Source organism: Hevea brasiliensis, chromosome 1 (assembly GCF_030052815.1).
Source record: "Hevea brasiliensis isolate MT/VB/25A 57/8 chromosome 1, ASM3005281v1, whole genome shotgun sequence".
NCBI classification, from domain to species: Eukaryota; Viridiplantae; Streptophyta; class Magnoliopsida; order Malpighiales; family Euphorbiaceae; genus Hevea; species Hevea brasiliensis.
In genome coordinates, this window is record NC_079493.1 from 110,663,878 (window position 1) to 110,690,268 (window position 26,391).

Here is a 26,391-nt window from a genome sequence, read left to right on the forward strand (position 1 = left end):
ATGGTATGACGGCCCGAGGCACCACGGTGTCCAGTGCCAACGACCTGTTATCTAGTTTAGTCAGTCTGTCATAGGTTACTTGGGCAATCTAATTTATTAAAATAAGTTATGAATATTAGCAATTAAAAATACTAGAAAGTAAATAAATGAGAAGAAGTTCCGAAATAAATTAGATTAGCTCCAAAAATTTGTTCCTTAGAATGATCTGAAATAAATTAAATTAGTCCTAAAAATTTTAAATATTACGAAATGATTGTAAATAATTTAGAAAGTATCAAGGATGTGATAAAAAGACTAATAGAAGAATTATAACTTAAATAACATTACAAATGTAATTTTCATAAGAATATAAGTATAAGTATAAATTTTAGATTTATTTGTACATTATATAAATGATTATTGTAAACTTATGAAAGAAGTGATTCTAGAGAGCAACATAAATGACAAAAAAAATGTACTACATAAATGACAAAAAAAAATGTACTACATAAATGACAAAAAAATATGTACTGTATGGCAAATTTCATATGAACCCAGTAAAATTATTGAGTATAGAAAATATGCTCCAATTGTTTTTTATTTGTATAAATTATTTCTTGTTATATTATTGCACCACTTCAAGAAAATATGCTCTAATTATTTTTTATTTGTATACATTATTTCTTGTTATATTATTGCACCACTAAGCAGCAATGCTTAGCGCGATGGATTTGTTTCCTCGCACAGGTGCTGAAGTTAAAGCCCAGCGAATCCCAAACAGAGATTTTGGAGTTCTGATTTGCAGAGTGTTCAAGGTTGTCACCTCCTCAGCAATGCATGTAGATAGGGCCAATATAGATCATATTATGTATTTTGTACATTATAATTAGTTATTATTTGTAATGTAAACTATGAATTGTGTGTTGAAATATAGTTTATGGAACTGTAATTAATTTGTAGATCATGTAAATTATGAAATTATGTAATTATTTTGTAAATTATGTAAATTAAGGAAATTTGAAAATTTTGCTTATGTAATTTGAGAATATTTACATATGAATTGAGTATGAATAGATTTGTACAAATGAGTATGTGAATTACAAGAATTGAATGTAAGATGAATATGATGAGCATGAATAATATTTTTTTTGTAAAATATTATTGAAAATTTCAAGCAGGTGAATAGTGAAATACGTCAACTGATAATAAAATAAGGAAAACTCCGTTGGTTTCTCTCTGAAAAAATATTTGATATTAAAATATAACGAGATCAAATTATTAAAATAATAAAGTAAGATAAGATAGGGTGCTCCAGCACCAAATGTAGCACACTTCGCTCGGCTACACTGTAGTCGGGTGAGGGGTGTTACAAGGGATGCAACTAGAGCAGGCAAAAGTTATAGGATGTGCAATGGTGTCTTGAACTGTCGAATCAGGCAAAAGAGTGAATTAATAAGTGGTGAGTTAAATAAAAATTAAACCTAATGGTTCAAATAGGCATGACGAGCAAAAGGGATAGCGGAAAATGGCACATAGGCTTAGGTCATAAGGAAAGATGGCAGAACAGCAGTCATGGGGTCTGTGATCAAGGGTTAGGTAAGCATTTTCAGTATAACCATTAGGATCACTTTATAAGGAAACATTAATGAAAATAAGTGACAGAATGATAGTTGGAGATAAGAGCAGGAAGAGATACGTATAAGTGGTAGTCATAAGTCACTAAGAAATACAAGGATAAGAGTTATGGCAGTAAGTATGATTGGAACAAGTTCTAGAAGAGTTTGTTAATGAGAGATACCTTCTAGAGTACAGTCAGATGTAGATATACAAAAGAGCGAGGGTAGGCATATAAGGTAAAAATGGAGTATAAGTAGAAATAGTAAATCTTAAGATGATATGTCAGGAAAATCGGTGGTACAACAAAAGGATTGTTACAGTTGATATCTTATAGGAAGAGATGATGATACTTCAATAAGAAGACCAAGAGACATGGGTTGAACATTTTTCTACAGACAATAATGTGTTGATGGCGGTAGGAAGAGATTTCAAGTTTAGCACGTGCTTTTAGCTCTAAAAAACTACATAAGCAAAGGAAATTGTGTTAAGGTGACCTAGCATTTAAGAAGTTGGTTGGCACTAATTCGTACACAATCTCCTTAAAAGAAGATGACGTTAAGTGTATACCTAAAGTTAAGTATGAAAGGACGATCAGAGTAGCGACAAGAGTTAAATCGAGTTAGTTACTAGGGCTTGCAACCCTTCTAAACTATAAGCTAGAGGAAGTATTATTTATGGATGACTTTCAGTGGATGAAATTGTTGCTAATGGGTAAATTTGAGGCTAAAGTTTGAAAAGCTGTAGGCAATATATGTGTTTATATTAAGGAAAATGAACACGTAAAGTATCTTGTCTGGAATTAAAGCATAGCACATATTTTTTGCAGCCATGTTAGTTGAGATGGAACTTATAGTTTCTAGGGCTTCTTGTTAGTAGCATGCCCTAGAGCATATCATTTAGTATGTATCTTGTACATGTTTTATTAATAAAAAGGCAATTTCACTTTTCCGTTTACATAATATATTTATGTGTAATAGAAAAGGTCCATTGATATTTTGTTAGAAATTTTATTCTTAAGTTGTTAAGAATATGAGTGACAGTATTTCTAGCACAAAGTATCATAAATTGGTTCACAATCGAGGATACTTGACACAAGACATGACTTATCCAGAAAGATTGTATTCATGTTTGTTCCCAAGGTATTTATATGAGATATAGATAAGATGGAATGGTGAGTCTCATGCCATATAACAAACATGATAGGCACTTTTACATGATAAGTAGGCCGAACCAGTAACTCTTATGACAAGCACGTGGAGTTTACTCTTGTCAATGCATTGTCATAAATCATATCAATGCATATAATCTTTAGACCTGAGATAACATAGTTATCTTGTATATAGGTGGTTTGAGTTTGATACTGCTTTCATACTTGTACTGTGTATGGGTATATGGGCATTTGTTGGCTCCTACTAGTTATATATGGAGGTAGGTGTTGATTAAGATGGAATCTATTACCCTAAGTAAATAGGGATAAAATCCTATGTTCATTTAATTATTCTTGATGTTTCACATTCCTGGCCAAGACAAACAGATTTAGTCAGAAAAGAGTTTCTGACAAGAAAATCTAATTAATCAAGAATTGAAATTAAAAAAGAACATAATGTTCATAGCAAATAAGGTTTGACATTCACCATGACTCCATCTCGAATTGGGATTTTGTAATAGAGAGATTCTAGTGCATGATAACATATGATTAAAGGTTCATTTAAGGTATTCCTTATTACTGATTGGGTGGCCATGGCATGTTATGCTAGGTGTTAACCATGGTCTATGAGATGCCTAAAATGATTTAGAGAAATCATTTATGGTAAGAAAAAGTTCTGATGATATTAAGAGTTGATATCATATCTCATTGCCAATTATTGATGAGCCTAGTGAGTCACACACATATACAAGTAATCACCAAGTAAAATGTGATTTAATTGATTAATTAAAGAGTTTAATTAATTAATTAAATAGGTTTGGTTTGCAATAAGATTGCAAAGTCCCTAGTATGGCTTGAAACAAAATCTAGGTTATTATATGTATAATAGTGTTTAAATATAAATTTAATTATGAGAAATTAATTAATAGAGATTAATTAATTAATTTATATTTAATATAAATTGATTAGAGGAGGAGAAATAATTATTTTGGATTGAGAACTCAAAATTACAACACAAGGGTAATTTGGTCATTTCACAGGGTGACACGTGGCACTATGAGATGGTGACACATGACATTATATAAGCTTGCTATTTGTCTTCCAATCATGCATGATTATCAAAGTCAAGATTAAACCTAGCTTTGACACTTGGCTTAATGTGATTAGGTCAATTAAAATTAAGATGCAATCAGAAGATGACATGTAGCAAGGGTTTTGTCACACCCTACTCCTCGTAAGATGTAACATGCTCCCGTAGTACACCTAATGAATTACCGTACTTCACCTACCGGTAACCCATTAAATATACTATAAGGGATTTTAAAACAATTTTCGTTTATTTTTAAATTGGTGGGTAAAATTTTTTTTTTTCAGATATTAAAAACCTTTATTTAAAGTCCAAACATAAATAAAATTTTTAGATATTTAAAATCTCTGTAATTTTTACAAAAATTTCTGCAGAGTGCCTTCTGTATTTTGAGAAAACAGTTCTTCAAAACCTGAAAATAAAGATACTCACAATATTTTTCTCAATCACAACTCTATTATTCAATCTCATTTCACAAATCAACACAAGCAACTCAATACATAGTTTAAATTAAATCAAACATTGAAACCTCTCATTAAGATAACAAAATTAATATTTACATTCATGGGATCATAAAAAATTTAGTAGTGCAAAACTTTATAAATACATAAAATCTCAAGATAACCTTATAATAATTTGTATTTCATTACAATCCAAAAATATATTACAAAAGAGAATTCACAATATATTTTGTCATATCAACTGTGGTTTCAAATTATATTCAAAACAATTTCTATTTACAAAGTATTTACAAATCATCAACATATTTAATCATCATAAATTCATACTCAAGGTTGACAACACATCAAACTTAAAATTTACAATCCTCAAAACCATGCAATAAATCCTTAAATTCATAAAAAAATTTACATTAAATTTATACAATTTCATTCAACAAATTAAAATACTCAACACAACAAAATTATAAATCATAAAATAAACTTGTTCAAATCAATTTAGAAGTGAAAAGTAACAAAATAGTTAGTTGTGCACAAACCTTAAGCGAGTCGCCTCTTGGCCTTGACTCGATTCCTCGGGTTCTTTCCCGGTGTTCCTTTCCACTGAAACACACAGTTTCACAGTATTTCAGTACCATAACTTAACATAAATCCAAAAATAAATTTAATTTCACTTTTACCTAACTCTAATGTGCTAAACTTGACGTTCTTTAAAATTTGTGTTTCGGGTTACTATTCATGATACTATTCAAGTCAATTTGTTGAGTTTCTAAGACTTAATAGGTATGGGAATTCCAACTTCACCCACGTACCACATTTTGGTTACTAAATTTTTTGGTTTTTGTTGTTTACTCAAATTTTAAGTCTTTTAGGCAAAATTGCAAATTTTCAATTTTGGGTGTCTTATGTTGCATTGTTCCATTGGTCATTTTACTGTTAGAATTTGGCTAAGCTTTCTTCATAGAAAATGTTCCCTATTGTCTTAACTTTATTATCCTTTTTGAATCACTACAATTGGAGTTTTGTAGCTTAAGTTATAGCCATTTGAATCATGGCTGCCAGATTAGACTTAACCCAGATTTCTGGGCACCAAATTGGTTCTGGCAGTTATAAGTCACCAACTTTGGGTGGCCAAATGACTTGGTTAAGGGCATAACTTGGGTTTATGTTCTTCATAAAAGTTTTAGGTCTATATCTCAGCTGTCCACTGGTAAAATTTCAGGTCATTTAGACCTACCTAGCCCAAGTTATGGCTTGTACAGGTCAGACTGCATAAATCCGGATTTGGCCAATTTGTTCACTATGCTATGGTCACTTGCTGGGCATGATTCCTAAATGAAAATTGTGTTATTTTGTGTTTATTTTCATTCCCAATTTGTCTCATACCAATTGGACTTGTAAATTTTCAGTTTTGGTCCCTCAAAGGGACCTTGGTCCTACTGCCTGCAGTTTGACCCTAAGCAACCCGAATTTGCATTTGGTTCCAACACTTCTAACATACTCCAATTGGTCTCAAATGACCATTTCTCTCCTCAAACCAAGTCCAACACACCATTTAACACATTCTCAATTTTTCTTCAATTTTTCACATGTTCAAAACCCTAGCTACACCTAAAGTTCAACCTAATGCAATTTAAAGTGTGTATTTATGTTCTACACACCTAATTCATCTCAAATAACCATTTAAAACCATCAAACTCATTCATATCAAACCCTAACCCTAGCTGGATGAATTTTCTATTTGGTCCCTCAACAATTATTTTGTTATGATTTTAAGTTACTTTCTAAGTTAATTAAACTAAGAACATAGAAATTGAACAAAAGAATTCAAATTTACATACTAACCTTTGTTTGATTTTCCAATCACTAATTTTCTTCCCCTTTTTCTTCTTTCTTGCTTCTTCAATCTCCTCTTCTAGTTGCCTAAACAAAGCATAATCATAATTTAGTGGAATTTTTGGGGGATTTATGGGGTTGATTCAAGCTTTGAAAGCTTGAATTTCATGGCCATGGAGGAAACTAAGGAGAAAAGAGAGAGAGAGGAGAGATGGACGTTTTTGTGTTTTGAAGAAGAAGAATGGATTTTTTTTCTTTTTATTTTTGTCTTTTAATCTTATGGAAGACCATAAATCAAATTAAATAAAATTTTAATTATAGTATTTATGGCATCATGCATGATGTCATGCATGATGTCATCTCTTTTTACTTTTTTCATTTTCTTTTTATTTTTCTATTTATTTTTTTTTCATTAGTTCTTTAACTTAATTTCCGATTCTGAAATTTTCTTTTTTCCGATTTTATTTGACAGTCAGGTCAGGAGTCAGCTCTCGGGGTTAATTGACCAAATTGCCCCTCGCCGGTTCGACCTGGTTTGCAAATAATTCAATATTTCTTTCTGCTCCCTGACCTAATTATTTGACTGATTTAACAATTCTTTTTCATGATTTTTTTCTTTTCCACTGTGTTCGTAATAGTCCTAAGGACCGCGGCGTCACATTTTACGATTCGAAATTTGAGTTTAAATCAACTTCGCAATCCTTCCTGAGAAGGTCACCCATCGCTGTGACTCTCGGCTCATTTAACTTCTTACGTTCTGTTTTTCTTATTTATACTTAACTAATTGGCAATTACTAATTATTTGTGTTTATGGCTTCTCTAGTTGTCTTAAGTGTGGTTCTAATCCCCTTAATTGTCCGGACCAGAACAGTGAAATATACCAGGCTATACAAATAGGGGTGTTACAGGATTTAAGTGATGACCTAATTATAAAAAGAAAAGAATGAAAGAACAAAAAAAAAACATTCTGATTTTTCTAAAGAGGTGTCGCCACCCTTGAAGCTCTCTTCCTCTCTTCTTCTTCTTCTCTCATCAATTCAAAGAGAATTGCCCATATTCTCTTGAATTAAAATTGCTAGAAATTATTTCTAGTGTCCTATATACATCTAAAACCTCTCTAAAGGTAAATCCCTAATTTCTAATTGGTTGACAAGGCTTGAGAAGCTATTCAAGGGGCTGCCATTGGTGATCTTGGTGTAGACAAACTAGAGGGACAACATTTGGGGTCCTAGGTGCTTCCCAAAGGTACCAAACACATCTACAGTGCATCAAAAGGTTAGTGCACATGTTCTTGTATTAATATAGGGTTCTAATGAATTAATTTGTTAATTAAAAATCTTAAATGGCAAATGTAGATCCTAATACATATTAAAAGTGTTTTAATATACAATTGAACATTGAAATCAATTAAGTAAATAATGAATCTTGCATGATGCATGAGACCCTATAAGAAAATTTTTGAATTCAATGTTCCAATCTAACAATTTTCATGCTTCTGCTCCTTCAATTGGTATCAGAGCCACTATATTTGCCATTTAGATTGTTTAATATATGATTTAATTGTGTGATTTGATCATAAGATGATTGTTTCATTGCTGGTTGGACCAACAAAGGTGGCGGCTTGGTTATCACCTTGAATGTGCGCATGGTTTGGCCATGTTTGATGAGTCTAAGCATGTGCATGGTGTTTGGGTTTTGAATGTGCAATTGTTGTATGATCTAAGGCCCATTCTATGACTAATTAAAATATTTAATTAGGAATTTTAATCACACAATTAAATTTTGATTCAAATCTGAATTTTTAAATTTGTTTAAATGTGATTCAGATCTGAATTTTTGAACTTGGTTGAATGAGATTTAAATATGAATTTTTAAATTTGTTTGAATGAGATTCAAATCTGAATTTTTAAATTTGTTTGAATGAGATTCAAATTTGAATTTTTAAATTTGTTTTGAATAAGATTCAAATCTGAATTTTTAAATTTGGTTGAATGAGATTCAAATCTGAAATTTTTAGTTGAATATGAGATATTCAATTTAATTTTAGTATGTATGTTTTATTTAATTGTTAAATGGTAATATGCATGATGGATGATCATGGACAATAAAAGACCAATGTGATTGCATTTATTTCTTTTATTTTTCTTTGGGTTGTAAATTAATTAATTTATTTTGGTGGCATGTATTATAAAGGTTGTAATATTTTTTGGTTGTAATTTCATTTATTTGAGGACTTTAAAGTCCATGTTCTTGTAAATTCGCCTTGGTATGCTAAGGATTACAATGTAATGGATTGCAAGAAGATCAAGGAGGTTAAGAGCATTGGTAAGACCAGTGGGAGGAATTCAAGATCAAGTGTTGATTATGTACTCCTTCAGTAACTCTTGTAAAATGAATGAATGAAATGCACCTAAGAATGCCCTGATTCAATTCTTGGTGGCTCAGAATTGAATCCCTTAGAAAGTTAATGATCATACCATATTTATATGTTTATCCATTAATGCATGAGATGTATGAGATGTATGCAAGTATATGATATATGCGTGCTAATTGAATAATGTGCAAAGTGAGACCATAATAGTAATTAGGCCGACCACAAAATCTTCCAAACAAATGATTAAGTTAGAAATGATATAATTAAAGGTAATTATATCATGGGCCCTCCATTGAGGCAATTATTTTAAGAAATTTTAAATACTTGCATATGATGCAATTTATTTAAGAGATTTTCTTAAGAATAATTGTTAAGCATGAGATGTTGTAAATATGTAAATGGTTTGGTGGCCAATAATTGATGTGCCTGAGGACATTAAAATTATTTACATGTTTACTGGCTAAATGGGATCAACTTAACTAATGCAAGATAAGTCAATAATGGATGTGCTTGAGATTTTGAGCATTAGGGATTAGGTAAATGATTGAACCTCACATGAGATGTGATGGGCAAGGAGTTGCTCACTTACAGTTTACTGTAATTCCAATAATAGATGTGCCCGAGGATGATCAATAAGACTATAAGAATTCAATCACCCACTAGAAATCTATCCAACTAGGATATCCGTTTTTTACTTTGAAAGTATAGGATTCGTTAAGTTAGTGGGATGACCAATTTGATTAAAAGACCATAATCATTTTAGTTAAATACATGATATATTTACTAATTAATCCGGTTATTTTCTGTAGTTAATTTTCTGATAATAATGAGCACACCACAATCACCACCATCCAATATCCTTGTGAGCATACTTGATCACAATAGGTTGACAGGACCTAATCTTTCTGATTGGCTAAGAAATTTGAAACTTGTCCTAAACCTTGAACATATAGGATATGTTCTAGACTCACAGGTTTCTGGTCCCTTACCTCCAAAGGCCACTCAAGAGGAATATGAAACTTTGGACAAGTGGAAGGAGCATGATATGAGAGCCAAGTGTTACATGCTTGCTTTTATGAGTAATAAGTTACATAAGTAACATGAGAACATGCAATATGCAAGTGAGATCCTCCTTCACCTACAAGAGTTGTGTGGTGAACATAGCAGGAATGCCAGGTATGAGATATCTAGACAGCTATTTTGCATGAGGATGTCTGAGGGACAAAATATTGGGGATCATGTCCATAAGATGATTCGGCTTATTAAGCAGCTGTAACATCTTGACTTTAACATGGATTTCCAACTGCAGACGGATTTGATCCTTCAGTCCCTTCCTGAATCATTTGGGAATTTTGTGACAAATTTCCATATGACTAAGCAGGAATACACCTTGGCTGGTCTATTTAACATGCTGGTTATTGCCCAAAAGAATATGCCGGGCAATAAAGGAAAAGAGGTAGCTTTGATTGCATCTTCTTCTACTGGAAAGTCCAACAAGAAGAAGGGCAATAAGAAAAAGAAACCTCAAATTCCTGGTCCTTCCAAGAAGATAGCTAAACAGAAAGGGATGACCAAAGCTGATGGAGGCAAAGTAAAGTGTTTCCACTGCCAGAAGGATGGGCAATAGAAAAGGAACTGCCCATAGTATCTTGCTTCTCTGAAGGACAAGAAGGATACACCTTTAGAAGGTATGTTTATATCTTGTTATTTAGATGTTAATGATACTCATAGTTCATCTACAGCTTGGGTTTTAGATACTGGTGCCAGTTCTCACATTTCTTATGATATGCAGGAACTAGCAAACAGTAGCAGCTTGCGTTCTCGAGATGTTAGACTCCGAATTGGAGATGGCTCAACTGTTGAAGCTTTAGCCATAAGATCTAAATCTTTTTACATGTCTGGACATGTTTTGTGTTTGAATAATATCTTATATGTACCTGATGCTTTTAAGAACATCATTTCTATATCTAGTTTGACTAGAAATGGCTATGAATTTTAGTTCACAGATGATGTTTGAAATAAATATGTTGACTCGGGTTATATGCATGATGGTATTTATTATTTGGATAATAATGACAAACACAAAATAAATGCAAGCAATCTAAAAGAATGCAATGCCATGATGAAAATCAACTCAAGTTCAAAATATATTTGACACTTAAGATTAGGTCATGTTGCAGAGATAGGATTGCAAAACTGGAGAAAAGGGGTATTCTATCCTCATTGGGTTCTGAACCTACTCTAACTTGTGAATCCTGCCTTCAGGGCAAAATCACCAGATCACCCTTTGTTGGACAAGGGCTAAGAGATGAAAATATTTTAGAGCTAATATACAGTGATGTATGTGGTCCATTTAAAGAAATGGCTAGAGGTGGTTTTCATTACTTTATTACCTTTATTGATGATAAATCAAGGTTTGGGTATTTGTATTTGATGAAATACAAACATGAATCCTTTGAAAAGTTCAAAGAATTTAAATCTAAAGTAGAAAATCAAATAGGAAAAAGTATTAAAGCTCTTCGATCAGATCATGGAGGTGAATACTTGAGTACTGAATTTGATGAATACTTGAAAGAGCATGGCATTGTTTCCCAGTTGAGTCCTCCAGGAACACCACAGCTGAATGGTGTATCTAAAAGGAGAAATTGTACCCTATTAGATATGGTACGTAGTATGATGAGCTATACTGATATGCTAATCTCCTTTTGGGGATTTGTATTAGAATCAGCTTTGCATATTCTGAATAGGATTCCATCAAAATGAATATCTTCCACATCTTATGAGATATGGCATGGAAGAAAACCAAGTCTTAAGCATGTTAAGATTTGGGGTTGTCCAGCTTATATCAAAAAGCTGAACACTGATAAATTGGAAACCAGATAAGAAAAAGGTCGATTTGTTGGATATCCAAAAGAGAGTTTTGGATATTATTTTTATTTGCCTACATCACAAAAGGTTGTGGTAAGTAGAGATGCCACATTTCTTGAATAACAATTTATTCAAGAAGGAGGCAAAGGAAGGAAAATAGAGTTAGAATTGAAGAATTCTGACCAACCAACAGATCAGATGGATATAGATCCATCTAGTCAACTTACACCTATTGATGAAACATCTACAGCTATTCCTCGCAGATCAACCAGGATATCTCACCCACCAGTGAGATATGGTTTTCTTCATGAAGAAGAACAAGAGTTGTTTACTAATGAAGAAGTAGATCATGGAGATGATTCACTTACCTATGAAGAAGCTATATCAGATATAGACTCTTCAAAATAGATTGATGTTATGAAATTCGAGATTGATTCCACGTATAAGAATCAAGTTTAGGATCTTGTTGACCCACCTAAAGGTATTGTACCTATAGGGAACAAATGGATTTTCAAGAAGAAAATTAGTTTTGATGGAAAGGTAGAGACCTATAAAGCAAGGCTAGTAGCGAAAGGGTTTCGCCAAAGGTAAGGAATCGACTATGAGGAGACTTTCTCGCTTGTTGCCATGCTTAAATCAATTAGGATTCTATTAGCAATAGCTTCATACTATGATTATGAGATTTGACAGATGGATGTCAAAACAGCTTTTCTCAATGGATACATTGAAGAAAACATTTTCATGGAACAACCTAGGGGTTTTGAATCCCAAAATGGTTCCAAAGTATGCAAGCTAAAGCGATCTATTTATGGGTTGAAACAAGCTTCGAGGAGTTGGAACATCCGTTTTGATGAAGCCATTAAGTCATTTGGTTTTATAAAAAATAAGGATGAACCATGTGTATATAAGAAGGTTAGTGATAGTGCTGTCACTTTCTTTATCTTATATGTGGATGACATTTTATTGATGGGTAATGACATAGGTATGTTGACAGCTGTAAAGGTATGGTTGTCAAATACATTCTCCATGAAAGACTTAGGGGAGGCAACCTATGTTCTTGGGATTCACATCTATAGAGATAGAGCGAAAAGAATAATTGGTTTATCCCAAAGTCTATACTTGGAAAAGGTATTAAAGAGGTTTAACATGCTTGATTCCAAGAGAGGATTGTTACCAGTGAGATATGGTATCCACCTTTCTAAAGAGATGTCTCCAAAGACACCTGAAGAAAGAGATAAAATGGTCAGGATTCCATATGCTTCAGCTATTGGAAGTTTGATATATGCAATGTTATGTACTAGGCCGAATATCGCATATGCTGTTAGTTTTACTAGCAAGTTTTAATCCAATCTAGGTTTGGAACACTGGATAGTTGTCAAGAATATCTTTAAGTACTTGAGAAGAACTAAGGATTTATTCTTGATATATGGAGGTAGTGACTTGCAATTAGATGGTTATACTAATTCTAATTTCCAATCAGATATCGATGATAGAAAGTCTACCTCTGGGTATGTGTTCATTTGTAATGGAGGTACAGTCAGTTGGAAGAGTTTCAAACAGAGTATGACTACAAATTCCACTACAGAGGCTGAGTTTATTGCTACATCAGATGCTGCAAAGGAAGCTGTTTGGATAAAGAAGTTCATGACAGAACTTGCAGTAGTTCCTTCCATTGAGTCAGCAGTTCCACTCTACTGTGACAAAAATGGAGCAGTCATACAGGCTAAGGAACCCCGGTCTTACCAGAAATCCAAACACATAGAAAGGAGCTACCACATTATCAGAGAGATAGTTAGGCGAGATGATGTAGCCATGCAGAAAATAGCATCAGCTGAAAATCCAACTGATCCATTCACTAAGCCTATGTCATAAGCTTAGTTAGGCTGACATCTTGAGAAGATGGGTCTAAGGTATTGTAATGAATGACTCTAGTGCTAGTAGGAGATTGTTAGTAGTATGCCCTAGAGCATATCATTTAGTATGTATCTTGTACATGTTTTATTAATAAAAAGGCAATTTTACTTTTCCATTTACATAATATATTTATGTGTAATAGAAAAGGTCCATTGATATTTTATTAGAAATTCTATTCTTAAGTTGTTAAGAATATTAGTGACAATATTTCTAGCACAAAGTATCATAAATTGGTTCACAATCGAGGATACTTCACACAGGACATGACTTATCTAAAAAGATTGTATTCATGCTTGTTCCCAAGGTATTTATATGAGATATAAACAAAATAGAATGGTGAGTCTCATGCCATATAACAAACATGATAGGTACTTATACATGATAAGTAGGCCGAACCAGTGATACTTATGACAAGCACATGGAGTTTACTCTTGTCAATGCATTGTCATAAATCATATCAGTGCATATAATCTTTAAACCTGAGATAACACAATTATCTTATATATAGATGGTTTGAGTTTGATACTGCTTTCATACTTGTACTGTGTATGGGTATATGGGCATATGTTAGCTCCTACTAGTTATATAAGGAGGTAGATGTTGATCAAGATGGAATCTGTTACCCTAAGTAAATAGGGATAAAATCCTATGTTTATTTAATTGTTCTTAATGTTTCAAGTTCCTGGCCAAGACAAACAGATTTAATCAGAAAAGAGTTTCTGATGATAAAATCTTTTTAATCAAGAATTAGAATTAAAAGAGAACATAATGTTCATAGCAAATGGGGTTTGACATAAACCATGACTCCAGCTCGAATTGGGATTTTGTAACAGAGAGATTCTAGTGCATGGTAACATATGATTAAAGGTTTATTTAAAGTATTCCTTATTACAGATTGGGTGGCCATGGCATGCTATGCTAGGTGTTAACCATGGTCTACGAGATGCCTAAAATGATTTAGAGAAATCATTTATGGTAAGAAAAACTTTTGATGATATTAAGAGTTGATATCATATCTCATTACCAATTAGTGATGAGCCTAGTGAGTCACATACATACACAAGTAATCACCAAGTAAAATGTGATTTAATTGATTAATTAAAGAGTTTAATTAATTAATTAAATAGGTTTGGTTCACCATAAGATTGCAAAGTTCCTAGCATGACTTAAAACCAAATCTAGGTTATTGGATGTATAGTAGTATTTAAATATAAATTTAATTATGAGAAATTAATTAATAGATATTAATTAATTAATTTATATTTGATATAAATTGATTAGAAGAGGAGAAATAATTATTTTGGGTTGAGAACTCAAAATTACAACACAAGGATAACATGTGGCACCATGAGATGGTGACACATGGCACCATATAAGCTTGCCATTTGTCTTCCAATCATGCATGATAATCAAAGTCAAGATTAAACCTAGCTTTGACACTTGGCTTAATGTGATTAGGTCAATTAAAATTAAGATGCAATCAGAAGATGACATGTGGTAAGGGTTTTAAGTGATGACCTAATTATAAAAGGGAAAGAATGAAAGAACAAAAAAAAAAAACATTCTAATTTTTCTAAAGAGGTGCTGCCACCCTTGAAGCTCTCTTCCTCTCTTCTTCTTCTTCTCTCATCAATTCAAAGAGAATTGCCCATATTCTCTTGAATTAAAATTGCTAGAAATTGTTCCTAGTGTCCTATATACATCTACAACCTCTCTAAAGTTAAATCCCTAATTTCTAATTGGTTGGCAAGGCTTGAGAAGCTGTTCAAGGGGCTGCCATTGGTGATCTTGGTGTGGACAAACTAGAGAGACAACATTTGGGGTCCTAAGTACTTCCCAAAGGTACAAAACACATCTACAGTACATTGAAAGGTTAGTGCACATGTTCTTGTATTAATCTAGGGTTCTAATGAATTAATTTATTAATTCAAAATCTTAAATGGCAAATGTAGATCCTAATACATATTAAAAGTGTTTTAATATGCAATTGAACATTGAAATCTATTAGGTAAATAATGAATCTTGCATGATGCATGAGACCCTAGAAGAAAATTTTTGAATTCAATGTTCTAATCTAACAATTTTCATACTTCCGCTCCTTCACTTCTATCTAACATTGATGAGCAATTTCCTACGAAGGATAGTAGGGAATGATAATATTCTGATGGTCAAGTTGGAAAAGGAAATATAAGGGGAATTTTCTATGGTCAATTACGAGTGATACATAATGTGAAGGATGTGCTAGTAAAAGTCAATTATAAGGTTAGAATTTTAGAAGTAATGGAATTAGCAAATCAAGCTAGAATTAAGAATCAATAAAAAGGTTAAAGAATAAGTACAGTAAGTTGGAAAGGTATCAACAATAGCAGAAACAGGAAAAGGAAGTGGATAAGATCCAAAAAATAGGAAAAAAGCTCAGTAGAGTTGGTTACAATGATGAGAATAAGGAGGAATAAGTATGCTAGGGACACACTAAGGGATGTCTAAAACAAGTTATAGTGAGATGATAGATTAAAGGAGTAGTGAAGCTTCGATCTAAGTGCCAATGTGTCAAAACGTACGTCACATAATTAGAAGCTTGAGGAAGAAGTCAAGATACTTTCATTCCAGAGAAGGAGTGGGAAATGATAAGGTCGCGTTAACTAGGTTGTCAGGGAAAACAAACACTTTTGTCACATAGGAGGAGAGACCCAGTTCACTTTCCATGTTAATAGATGGTGTAGGGTACACTTGGCACTTGAACAGAACTCTACATGACTAGTTACACAAGATGGATAGGAGTTGGTCCAAGGACCTTAGAATTGATACAAAAGAGATTGAAAATTTGAAGTATCATGGGAATGAGAAGATACATAAGTGTTAACCATTGAGGTCATAGGACAAGTAAGGATTTCAAATGAGATGCCTATGATAGGTGCTGCAGGAAAGTATCTCATAGGATACTATAGGATAAGGAACATAAGTCATGTCTTTGAGGAGCAGAGATTATTAAAATAGAGGAATGGGGACTGAAGTCCCCAAAAGATACGTTAGGGAATAATGAAAGTGAGGTAAGCGCCAAAGTTGATTGAAGTTATGTGATATCAAGTCAAGCACAATGAAGTTATAGTGAGTACTAGAGATGATAGAAAAAGGTAAACGAGTAGTCAGATGTGATGGTTTAGTCTCAGAAGGAGGATGGTAGCTGGCGTACTATGACAAGGGCAGATAGATGTAAAACATTTTTAACCATCCATGCAGATCCAAAGCGGAAAGATGTAGAATTTGCAATGGGTTACTATGTGTTTTTGAAGGTTTCTCCTATGAAATAGGTTGTGAGATTTGGAAAGAAAGGCAAGTTGGCACCCCATTACAGAGGACCTTTTGAGATCACGAACAGAGTGAGAGCAGTTGCCTATCAGTTAGAGTTACCATCAAACCTTTCTCATGTCCACCCTGTATTCCACATTTTCATACTTAGGAAGTATGTTCCCGATTCTTCTTATGTGCTGCAACCAAACACAGTGGAGTTAAATGAGAATTTGATCTTTGAGGAACAACCAGTAGCCATAGTAGACTATCAGATGAGACAGATTCAGTCAAGGCAGATCCCTATGGTTAGTCCTATGGAGGAGTTAATCTGTGGAGGAATGCACTTGGGAGTTAGAGCGGGATATGTGCAGCAAATAATCATAAGTTTGATATGCAACTATATGTCATTGTTCTGCCTTGTGTAAAATTTGAGGACAAATTTTCTGTAAGGGGGGAAGAATATAACACCTCGAATTTTTAAATAATTATTTTATGTGTAGTTATATAATTTTTGACTAATTTGGCGGGCCCAGGAGGGGTTATATGATGTTGATGAGATATGGATATGGAAGATGTGATTTGGAAGATGTGATTTAGAAGTGTTATTTGGATCATTTTGCAGGTTGGGTAGGTCCTAGGTATAGTGGGAACTCTGCTGGATTTTTGATAAAACATAGAATGTCCATTGATTCTTTAAAGTTTTGCTTTAAGTAAATATTGAAAAATTTGTGATATAATTTTTAGGTGAGTCGAGTCAGCCTTCCTTCTCCTCCCAGCCACCGCCGTGACCTGTGAAGTACTGAGTAGATATTGATTTTATTTACAATTTCAATATTATTATATATTCAAGGCATGCCCATGCATCACATGTAAATATCTTTATGTAGTTAAATACTAGGCACACTTTATGTTGCATTTTTTTGTTTACAAAAATGGATGTGGATGTCGCCTTAGGGTAATTTGGAGCTGTGTGCATGAGTTGCTGTACGTGTGGTGTGGTGTAATAGACATGGATAGGACAGGAAAATCAGCTTAAACTTGTCTCGCTTGGGGACCGGTCCTTTTTGAGGAAGTCGGGGTGAGTACGACTTTGAGTTGATCTTGCTGACCCTCGCAATTGGATTTTAAGCGAAAGTCTGGCTCGAGTTGATCTCGTTGGTAGGTTTTGGTCTAAGAGAACTGTATAGGGGATCAGCTCCCATATATATATTTTTTGATATGGTATATATGCGTGTGAGTGCTCCAAATTATTCTTTGGGAGAATATTTTTTGAATTTGGTGAAACTTATTGATCGGTGTTGCATTTCATCCTTAGGGATGTATTAAAATTAGATAGTTACAAAAATTATTTTTAAAATCAATATCTTACTCTATTAGTTGAATGCTCATTCCTGTTCACCTTATTTTTTCAAGTTACAGGAGAGCTTTTTCTTGTGTTTAACCTACTTTCTTCTCCGCAAGTCTTCTTGCCATTATCTTCGTAATTTGTAATGTTAAATTTGAATTCTAGATATTCGCATATGTAGGAACATATTATTTAGTTGGGGCTGTAAGATTTATTAAATTGGATGTAATTTATAATCTACATGTATGTGTAATTGTGGGGATGGATACCTATGTTGGATGAGGGAGTTTGACTCCCATTTAATTTTATATTGAGTATGGATGATTGTGTGAATGAGCTAAGCTCCTCGAAAGGTTTGGTTTTGATATTATAGGTCAGGTGAGTTGAGGACTCTCCGTTGGATAGTCCATATTATGGCAGGACTCTATCCAATTATTTTCTTAAAATTGGGCCAAATATGGGCTTTGTGATTGAGTTGAAAGATAATTGGACTTACTACGGGCTTTGGGGCCTTATGCCGACCCAAGTCCTAGTGCCAGTTCAGCCTGTAGGATTGGGTCGTGACACTAATTTTATTCTTATTGATTGGTTCTTTGTACTTTATCTAACATCATGATATGTAATGTTTGCACAAACATGAGAGGATCTTAATTCCATTTTTCCTTCACTCAGTTGATGGGAAGTTTTTTTTTTTATAGATCATTATATGTAAATAATGGAATTGGGTTTGGTAGTGTTAGATATTGGGAATTTCAGAACTGAACTTTATCATTTTTGTGGGGGAAAGACATACCTTGACAAGTGTATCAGATTTTTTCACTTTTCTTCAATTGGTGAGACTTGATAATCTTTGTGATTAATTAAGGTCCTCTTTGCCAATTGAAAATGCAGTTCTACCACAACCAATTGAAGCCCTCAAAGCTAACTTGGACAGCCATTTGCAGGGTGCAAAATAAGAAAGGTTATTTTTCCTTCCTTTTATGTTTTCTGTTGTTATTTTTTAAAAACAGGGATTAAAGTATATTTTTATATATAGGACATATCAATGAATTTTGAGCTAGTCCTGAAAAGTATTCCTTAAAATGCATAGGACATTAGACATTGCTGCTGAAATTACTAACAAGAGACATGCTACAAAGAAGCCTTACTCAAGGTCCATTGTTTTTTATGCTATTTGGAAGTCATACAGGAGAATGGAACTGAGAAACCTAAAGTACGTGATGCTGCAAGAGAGGCTACACTCTGATATGCTTTCCATTTTTTTGTGCAGATCAAATATGTGTAGATTATTTTGTCACTGCTGGCACTTTAGATGTTTTCATTTGTTGAATTGAATGATCCTTGGTGTAGTGAAATTAAGGAGAGAATTAAAAAAACCAATGATGAAAAAAGAAGGCCGTGATGGTTGAGGTAATGGTGATGACACAATAGACCCAGCGCAAGGGTAGCTTGACAAAAAGGTGCTGCACCTAAGGGCCCCATGCTTGGAGGGGGTGAAGGGGGGAAGTGCTGAAATCCATATTTCCTCACAATACTAGGTATGAAAAGAATGTTGGATTGGAGATCTTACATAGATTAATCATTGTTGCTTAGATTTTTATCCTCCAAGTGTTAAGCTAATTTTGTTATCTCAAGGATTTGACTGGAGAAATTAAATGATGATTTATTAATTGTAATTCATCCTGGATAAATGAACTAGACATAAGGGTTTTCAAGTGTTAGATCAAAATAAAATATGATTGCATGCATCAGAATGTTGTGCACACTGAATCATTGTCCATTGAGCGTGTAATACCTCTGTTTTGGCTGTTGTATCCCATACATGCAGCATCAATTTTTTATCAATGGGAAAACATTTATCATTAGGAAATGTAAAAAAGATATAAATTATTGCTGTGATTCTAGATATCATGTTGTCTTCATTTAATCTTATTCACAGCCAATTAGCAATCATCATTTTTGAAATCTATTGTTAGAGTAGGAATGCTTTCGACAACACTTAAGTGTTCAGAGGAATTCCCAGGTTTCTAATGCCCCTGGAATTACCAAATTATAGGCCAACAAAGATCCACCTTTTTGTTAAGATGTATTTAATAAATGAGCCTCACCATTCATCTTGTGTTTTAAATCCATAGTAAACCGAGTTTAGATAAGAAAAATCTATCACATTAATATAAAATTCTTCTATAAGGTACTTTTCTTTTATAAGTAATAATTCTGTTAGAATTATGACTCAAAATCCTAGTGGGATTTGGAGAGACCTTTTCCTAATTTGAGTGGGAGAAATATTCCTTAATAGGATAGAGGAATATTTCTTATATAAAGTAGAACTCTTATTTTAATGTTATTCCTAAATTGAGTGAGACTCCTAATCAGATTAGGATTAAGGGAATTAATACTATAAATAGGAGAATGGTGAAAAGGGTTATTTGGCTTTCAACTCATGGAGTGAGGCTATCACCTATTGTAGAGAAGGGTTTTGCCAATTGCTGCGGATTTAGCTCTACCCATTGATGAGGGGCTTTTGCCCATTGCAGTGGAGAGAGGCTTTGGCCTAAGGTGGAGAAAGGACATAGAATTCAAGAGAAAGGGATTCTTGTCCATTGGTGAGAGGGCTCTTACCCATATAGTTGAAGGCACCCTTTGTGGTGTAGTGTTGTAATAGTAAATATATTGGGTTATGTCTAGAGGAGACTGAGAGGGACTAACTAATATATTTACTATGAGCAGTTTGATGTTGCATGGGCTCTCTTAGATGTAATTGGATTGATAGGTAGTATAGCTATGAGTTTGTAATGATGATTTATTTATTATTGATAGTAGAAGATGGTATGCCCGTAGATGTAGCCCTATGTTCAGAGGGTGAACCACCTAAATATTGGTGTTTTGTGTGTTTTCTTTGTTTCTTTGCAGTTTACATGCTTCCACAGTGCATAACAAATTGGTATCAAAGCATGGGATGATCTGGGTGAGTTTGGTTGAAGGTGGAGCTGCTGCGACATGTAGAAATTCGCACATGCAACAATGGTAGTGGTGGAGAGTTAAAATTGAGGTGGAGCTCTTGATGCAAAATCAAAAAGATGACGTGAAAACTTTTTGAAGAAAGAAGCAAGTTACACCCAAGATAAATATTTAAGAGATTGATGATTTGAAGGGTTCAAGCTCAAGCATAGAGATGTTATGATTGAAGGCACCCAAGAATTTGAGGTATATAATGGTTTATGGATTTTGAGTCAATGTGGAGATTGTTAGAATTATGACTCAAAATCCTAGTGGGATTTAGAGAGACATTTTCCTAATTTGAATAGGAGAAATATTTCTTAATAGAATAGAGGAATATTTTCTATATAAAGTAAAACTCTCATTTTAGTATTATTCCTAAATTGAGTGGGACTCTTAATCAGATTAGGATTAAGGGAATTAACACTATAAAAAGGAGAATGCTGGAAAGGGTTATTTGGCTTTCAGCTCATGGAGTGAGGCTGTCGCCCATTATAGAGAGGAGCTTTGCCAATTGCTGTGGATTTGGCTCTGCCCATTGCAATGGAGAGAGGCTTCGGCCTAAGATGGAGAAAGGACATAGAATCTAAGAGAAAGGGATTCTTGTACATTGGTGAGAGGGCTCTTGCCCATATAGTTGAAGGCACCCTTTGTGGTGTAGTGTTGTAATAGTAAATATATTGGGTTATGTCTAGAGGAGACTGAGAGGGACTAACTAATATATTTACTATGAGCAGTTTGATGTTGTATGGGCTCTCTTGGATGTAATTGGGTTGATGGATAGTATAGCTATGAGCTTGTAATGATGATTTATTTATTGCTGATAGTGGAAGATGGCATGCCCATAGATGTAACCCTATGTTGAGAGGGTAAACCACAAAAATATTGTTGTTTTGTGTGTTTTCTTTGTTTCTTTGCAATTTACATGCTTCCGCAGTGCACAACAAATTCTTTTATTATAATTTTTTAAAATCCAAGAAAACTTAACATTTACACACCATAATTACACCCATCTATCAAATAATCCTGAACATTCAATCTTCATTTGAGCTTGATTTAGTTGTATGCCAATTTCGTGAATAATTGTTTTCACATATCACCATGAAAAATTAATATGAAGAAATGCATTATTTATAAAAATTAATAGGAGAGTATTATGAGTTTCTCTATGAAATGCCAATATCAATTTCTTGCCATCCACCTCCACTTGCTGAGGCAATTAAACAACACTTAAAATTATAGTGAGAATTTATTATTTCAAAATTTTTTTTTAATTCAATTGTTGTTATATATCGAAAATTTACATGCATTACTTTTTTGCAATAAATAGTTTATTATTGTATGTAATATTTTTTTAAAATTAAAGAAAAAAAATAATGAGAAAGAGGAAATTTTATTAGTGATAAAAAGCATCAAGCATGTTGTAAGCAGTGTGGGAATTCAGAGTTATAATGAGATTGTGGGGCGAATCCCAGCTCATGCTGTACTCACAAATGGAACTTATCCCCTTAGGCCATTACCATTGTCTCCCCTAATTTCGTTTATGCTCCTAGGCTAAAATTTCTGAAGTACAAAGATTCTATTCTAGATTGGTCACTATTATGCATAGAAGGCCTCACCAGTCACCTGTCAAAAGTAAAAAATATTGCTTTGCTGCTTTTGCTTTTATCCTTTAATCATCTAAGTGTTTGGAGTTCAAAGCAAACATAACCCAGTTGGCAAAATTTGAATCTAAGCATCTGATTTTTAATAAACAGAACTTGGAATACAATTCTACATATTATGCCATATTTGTTCAAGACATGGAGCATGGTCATTGCCATCTGAAAATTCCCTTATCTGCATACTCCATATCTCAGAATTCTATTCTCTAGAAAATTTTATTGCCATCAATTTGTCTCTAGCATCTATTTTCCATTGCTGGAAAAGTTACAAAAATCAGTCCTTTGCTTCAAAAGTAGGGGGAAAAAAGGAAAATGAAAAAAAAAAAAAGCAGCTTCAAACATGTGGTTTAAGGGGAGAAAATCAAGCTTGACAGGTAAATTTACATTGCATTAATGATTTAGCAATGTACAAACACCCCATTATCACTAGCAGTAATAGAATTTTGGGGGAAAAAGGACTTGAATTTGCTTATATTGACACCCCAATTACTCTAATATATAGAGTTCTCCTCATCTTTTCTGAACCTCTTTTGCCTAGCAATGAAAGCCTCCACTTTGCACCTGAACTCCTCACTGCTCATACTATCCTCAGGATATGAAATTTTCACCCATCCCTCTCCAGAATCAATACTTTTCGTACATTTCTCAGTCGCTGATCGCCTCAGTTCTCGGCAACACTTGTTATGAGTAGCTCGGTCTAATTTCTCTGATTGACTCCTCTGATAATTCTTGCTTTCCACAGAAGTACAAGTTGCTTCAGTGACTATGTATTCAACAGAGGAGCTCTGTTTTTCTTTGTATCCAGACTCATATCGGTGCATGCCATGAATTCTTTCACTCTTTTCAACAAACTCTTCATAAATATCTGTTTTTGAATTCTTTCCAGTACGATCTTGACCTGAAAACTGACCTGATTTTGCAAAGAGAGTGATGACTATGGCATTTCCGAGGATGAACACGAAACGAGGGCTTACAAGTATGACTGTTATGTCCTTGAAATATTCACTAGAGTTCTTGACAGCAACTGGGAGTCGAACAGAAAACCTGGAAATCAAAGCCAGAACAAGACATATTTCTATGAACCTGAACAAGTTTGCTAACTTCTGAAGCTGGCTATGTTTCTTGATTGAGTTTTCCTTCTCGAGTTTGATGTTGCAGGTGTTGAAAGAACCCATTTGCGTATGGGAATGGAGAACTGAATGCAGTTGTGAGGTGGTGGAGAACTGAGGATTTCACTCGAAAGATGATTCATAAACAAGAAAAGCCTTGGTTGCAGCCATTTCTCTGAATTGAGAAAAGTTAGAAACTATCATGAGCATAACAAAAATTGAAGGTATTTTGCTCCCAGCGAGCATAAGGAAACAGAAAAAAGGAATCAAAGGGAAAGGGAATAATACAGAGCCAAACAGCGGAAATGGAGTGAACCCTGTTTTTGCTTGGCTCAAATACTGGAAAATGCTGCTTGTTATGTTAAAAACCATTTAGTTGTATAGGTAGCTATTTATAGATAGTGGAATTCGTTAGCTATTTTTAATTTATTTTATATTTTATCTTTTTCTTTCCTAAAACTTTGTTTATGGAAGAGGTATTATATTCCAATTCCATCCTTTTGCTTTATCCAAAATTTTGCAACTTGTGAGATTTTCCATAAAATTATTGCTCTTTTTATCATCTTGCCTTATTCCCATCACTTCTAAATCCTATTCACCATGCAATGGTTTCACATCAAATGGCAGGCAGCAGTGCCAGATCTAGAAAAAAAATTTTTTTGTTAATATATAAGTAAATTATGTGATATATTTAGTAAACTAAAAAAAATATATTAAATATTCATATAAAAACAGTTAACTCTTAAATTTAAAAAGATAATCAAATTCACATTTTTGTGAGTAAAGTTACATATAACTATAAATACACAATAATTTGCTCAATATATAAAAGTTAATTGATTTCCTATAAGTAAAAATATGTTCTTTATTAAAAAAAATAAATTCAATACAAAAATTTATAAGGATCAATTTAAATCAGTGTGTAAACGTATAAGATTAACTTAAAAAAAAAAAAGGATTCAATTGATCACTTTTTTATAGGAATAGATCTGCTACTTATAATTGTTGAACATAGTGAAATCCATGTGAAATTCATTATAATTAACGATTACAATGAAATTATTGTATGTATATTGATATTATATATACATCAATTTCATTGTATAATTTTTTCACTAGCAAGCAAGACAAGAAGAGTGAATAAGTAGATTACCAGTATTGCCCTTGTAAGATATTATTACTTCAATTATACCACATTCTTGGATATTCCCCATTGAAGATTTGAGAGCAATAATCTTTTTCTTTAACTGTATCCATTCTAAAATATAAGATTGCATATAATAACTCCCCTCAAAGCTTATGTTTCATTCGCTGGATCATCCCTTCTCATCTAAATTGCTAAATTGGTAGATGTCTTTCTTATTATGATATTAAATATTAATTTTCTTTTTTATTTCTAATGGGTTAATTCAGTTGATTTTGAAGTAGTTTATGTTAGTTATTAACAGTTAATTTATGAGAAAAAATCTGACAAGGGATGGTTCGAGAAGTGGAGACAAGGACTTGACTTCCATGTCAAAGTAAAAGTCATTAACCTATTTCTTCCGAACTAAGAAATCGCCACATAACCAGCTGCTTTCTCCCATGGTAGACTCTCAACCTAACCTTTAACTGGGATTCTATTACTCTGTGTGTCCCTTGGGACCCACCAATAATAATACAGAGTTAGCTTTCACTGTGTGTAGCTTTCCTTCTTGATTTATGAAACCATGTAGCACTTAATCTTAAATTTGCTAGGCTTTAATCAAACAGTAAACATAAGTGGTTGTTAAGTGGTGAGTTTGAGTTGAGAGCATTGAAATGATTTTATCATGAAAGGACTCTCTTCCTTTTATTTCGTTGTCCTACATAGAAGACAAAGCTAGCTACTTTCCTTCTCTTTGCATCCAATATATGTGTTGTATGGATTTTTTGTTTAGATCCAATCTATTATAAGTACAATGAAATTCATTTATTAAATATATAAATCTTATATATTTATATTTTAAATCTGCTATAGACTTGATCTAGATAAAAATTTCTCACGTTACACATGCTCTAACCCCATTGTTGTAACCTTGTTTCAGGAACTTCTTTGCTTAAACGAAACCCTTTATTAGCTTATCAAACTACACTTACTTGAAGGATAACACTTTCTTGCTTCTTCAATTATTGAATTTTTGTTCATAATGGTGTTGAGCTCTCTTAGGCCTTCTAAGATGTTAGAATTTAGGGTTCCTAATTATCCATAATGATAAGTTTGTTAATGACATTTCTACGATTTTTTGTCATTTCAACCCTAAGAATCAATTTGTATATTGAGAGGAATTTAGGGTTCCTAATTAGCCATAATGATAAGTTTGTTAATAACATTTCTACGATTTTTTGTCATTTCAACCCTAAGAATCAATTTGTATATTGAGAGGAGCCTATGTGTTTACCATCTATTTGGAAATTAAAGTTCTCTCTCTCTTTCTATATATATATATATATATATATAACTAGCAACTACAAGGATTAATTTGAAAGAATATGATAATTAGAATGGTTGTTGATTTATTTATTTATTTTATTTAAAATTTAGAGTATTTTCAAGTCAATTAATTTGTACTGAGATTAAATTCTCTTTTTAGACGATTTTAAGAGCACACTCCCTACTATTGGGGCATGTAAGTTTTGAGAAAGAGAAGATTTCTAATCATATTTCAACTAAAAATTCTGTT

The 26,391-nt window shown here is 33.2% G+C and overlaps 1 protein-coding gene across 1 annotated transcript; it reads right to left on the bottom strand.

Moving 5' to 3' along the window:
• Positions 1-22,771: 22,771 nt before the first annotated feature.
• Positions 22,772-24,043, bottom strand: LOC110673131 (uncharacterized). Its single transcript, XM_021836168.2, has 2 exons — positions 23,978-24,043; positions 22,772-23,864 (listed from the first exon to the last, which is right to left on the bottom strand). The coding sequence occupies exon 2, from the start codon at positions 23,753-23,755 to the stop codon at positions 23,072-23,074; it is 684 nt and encodes a 227-aa protein (XP_021691860.2). The 5' UTR covers positions 23,756-23,864; positions 23,978-24,043; the 3' UTR covers positions 22,772-23,071.
• Positions 24,044-26,391: the final 2,348 nt, after the last annotated feature.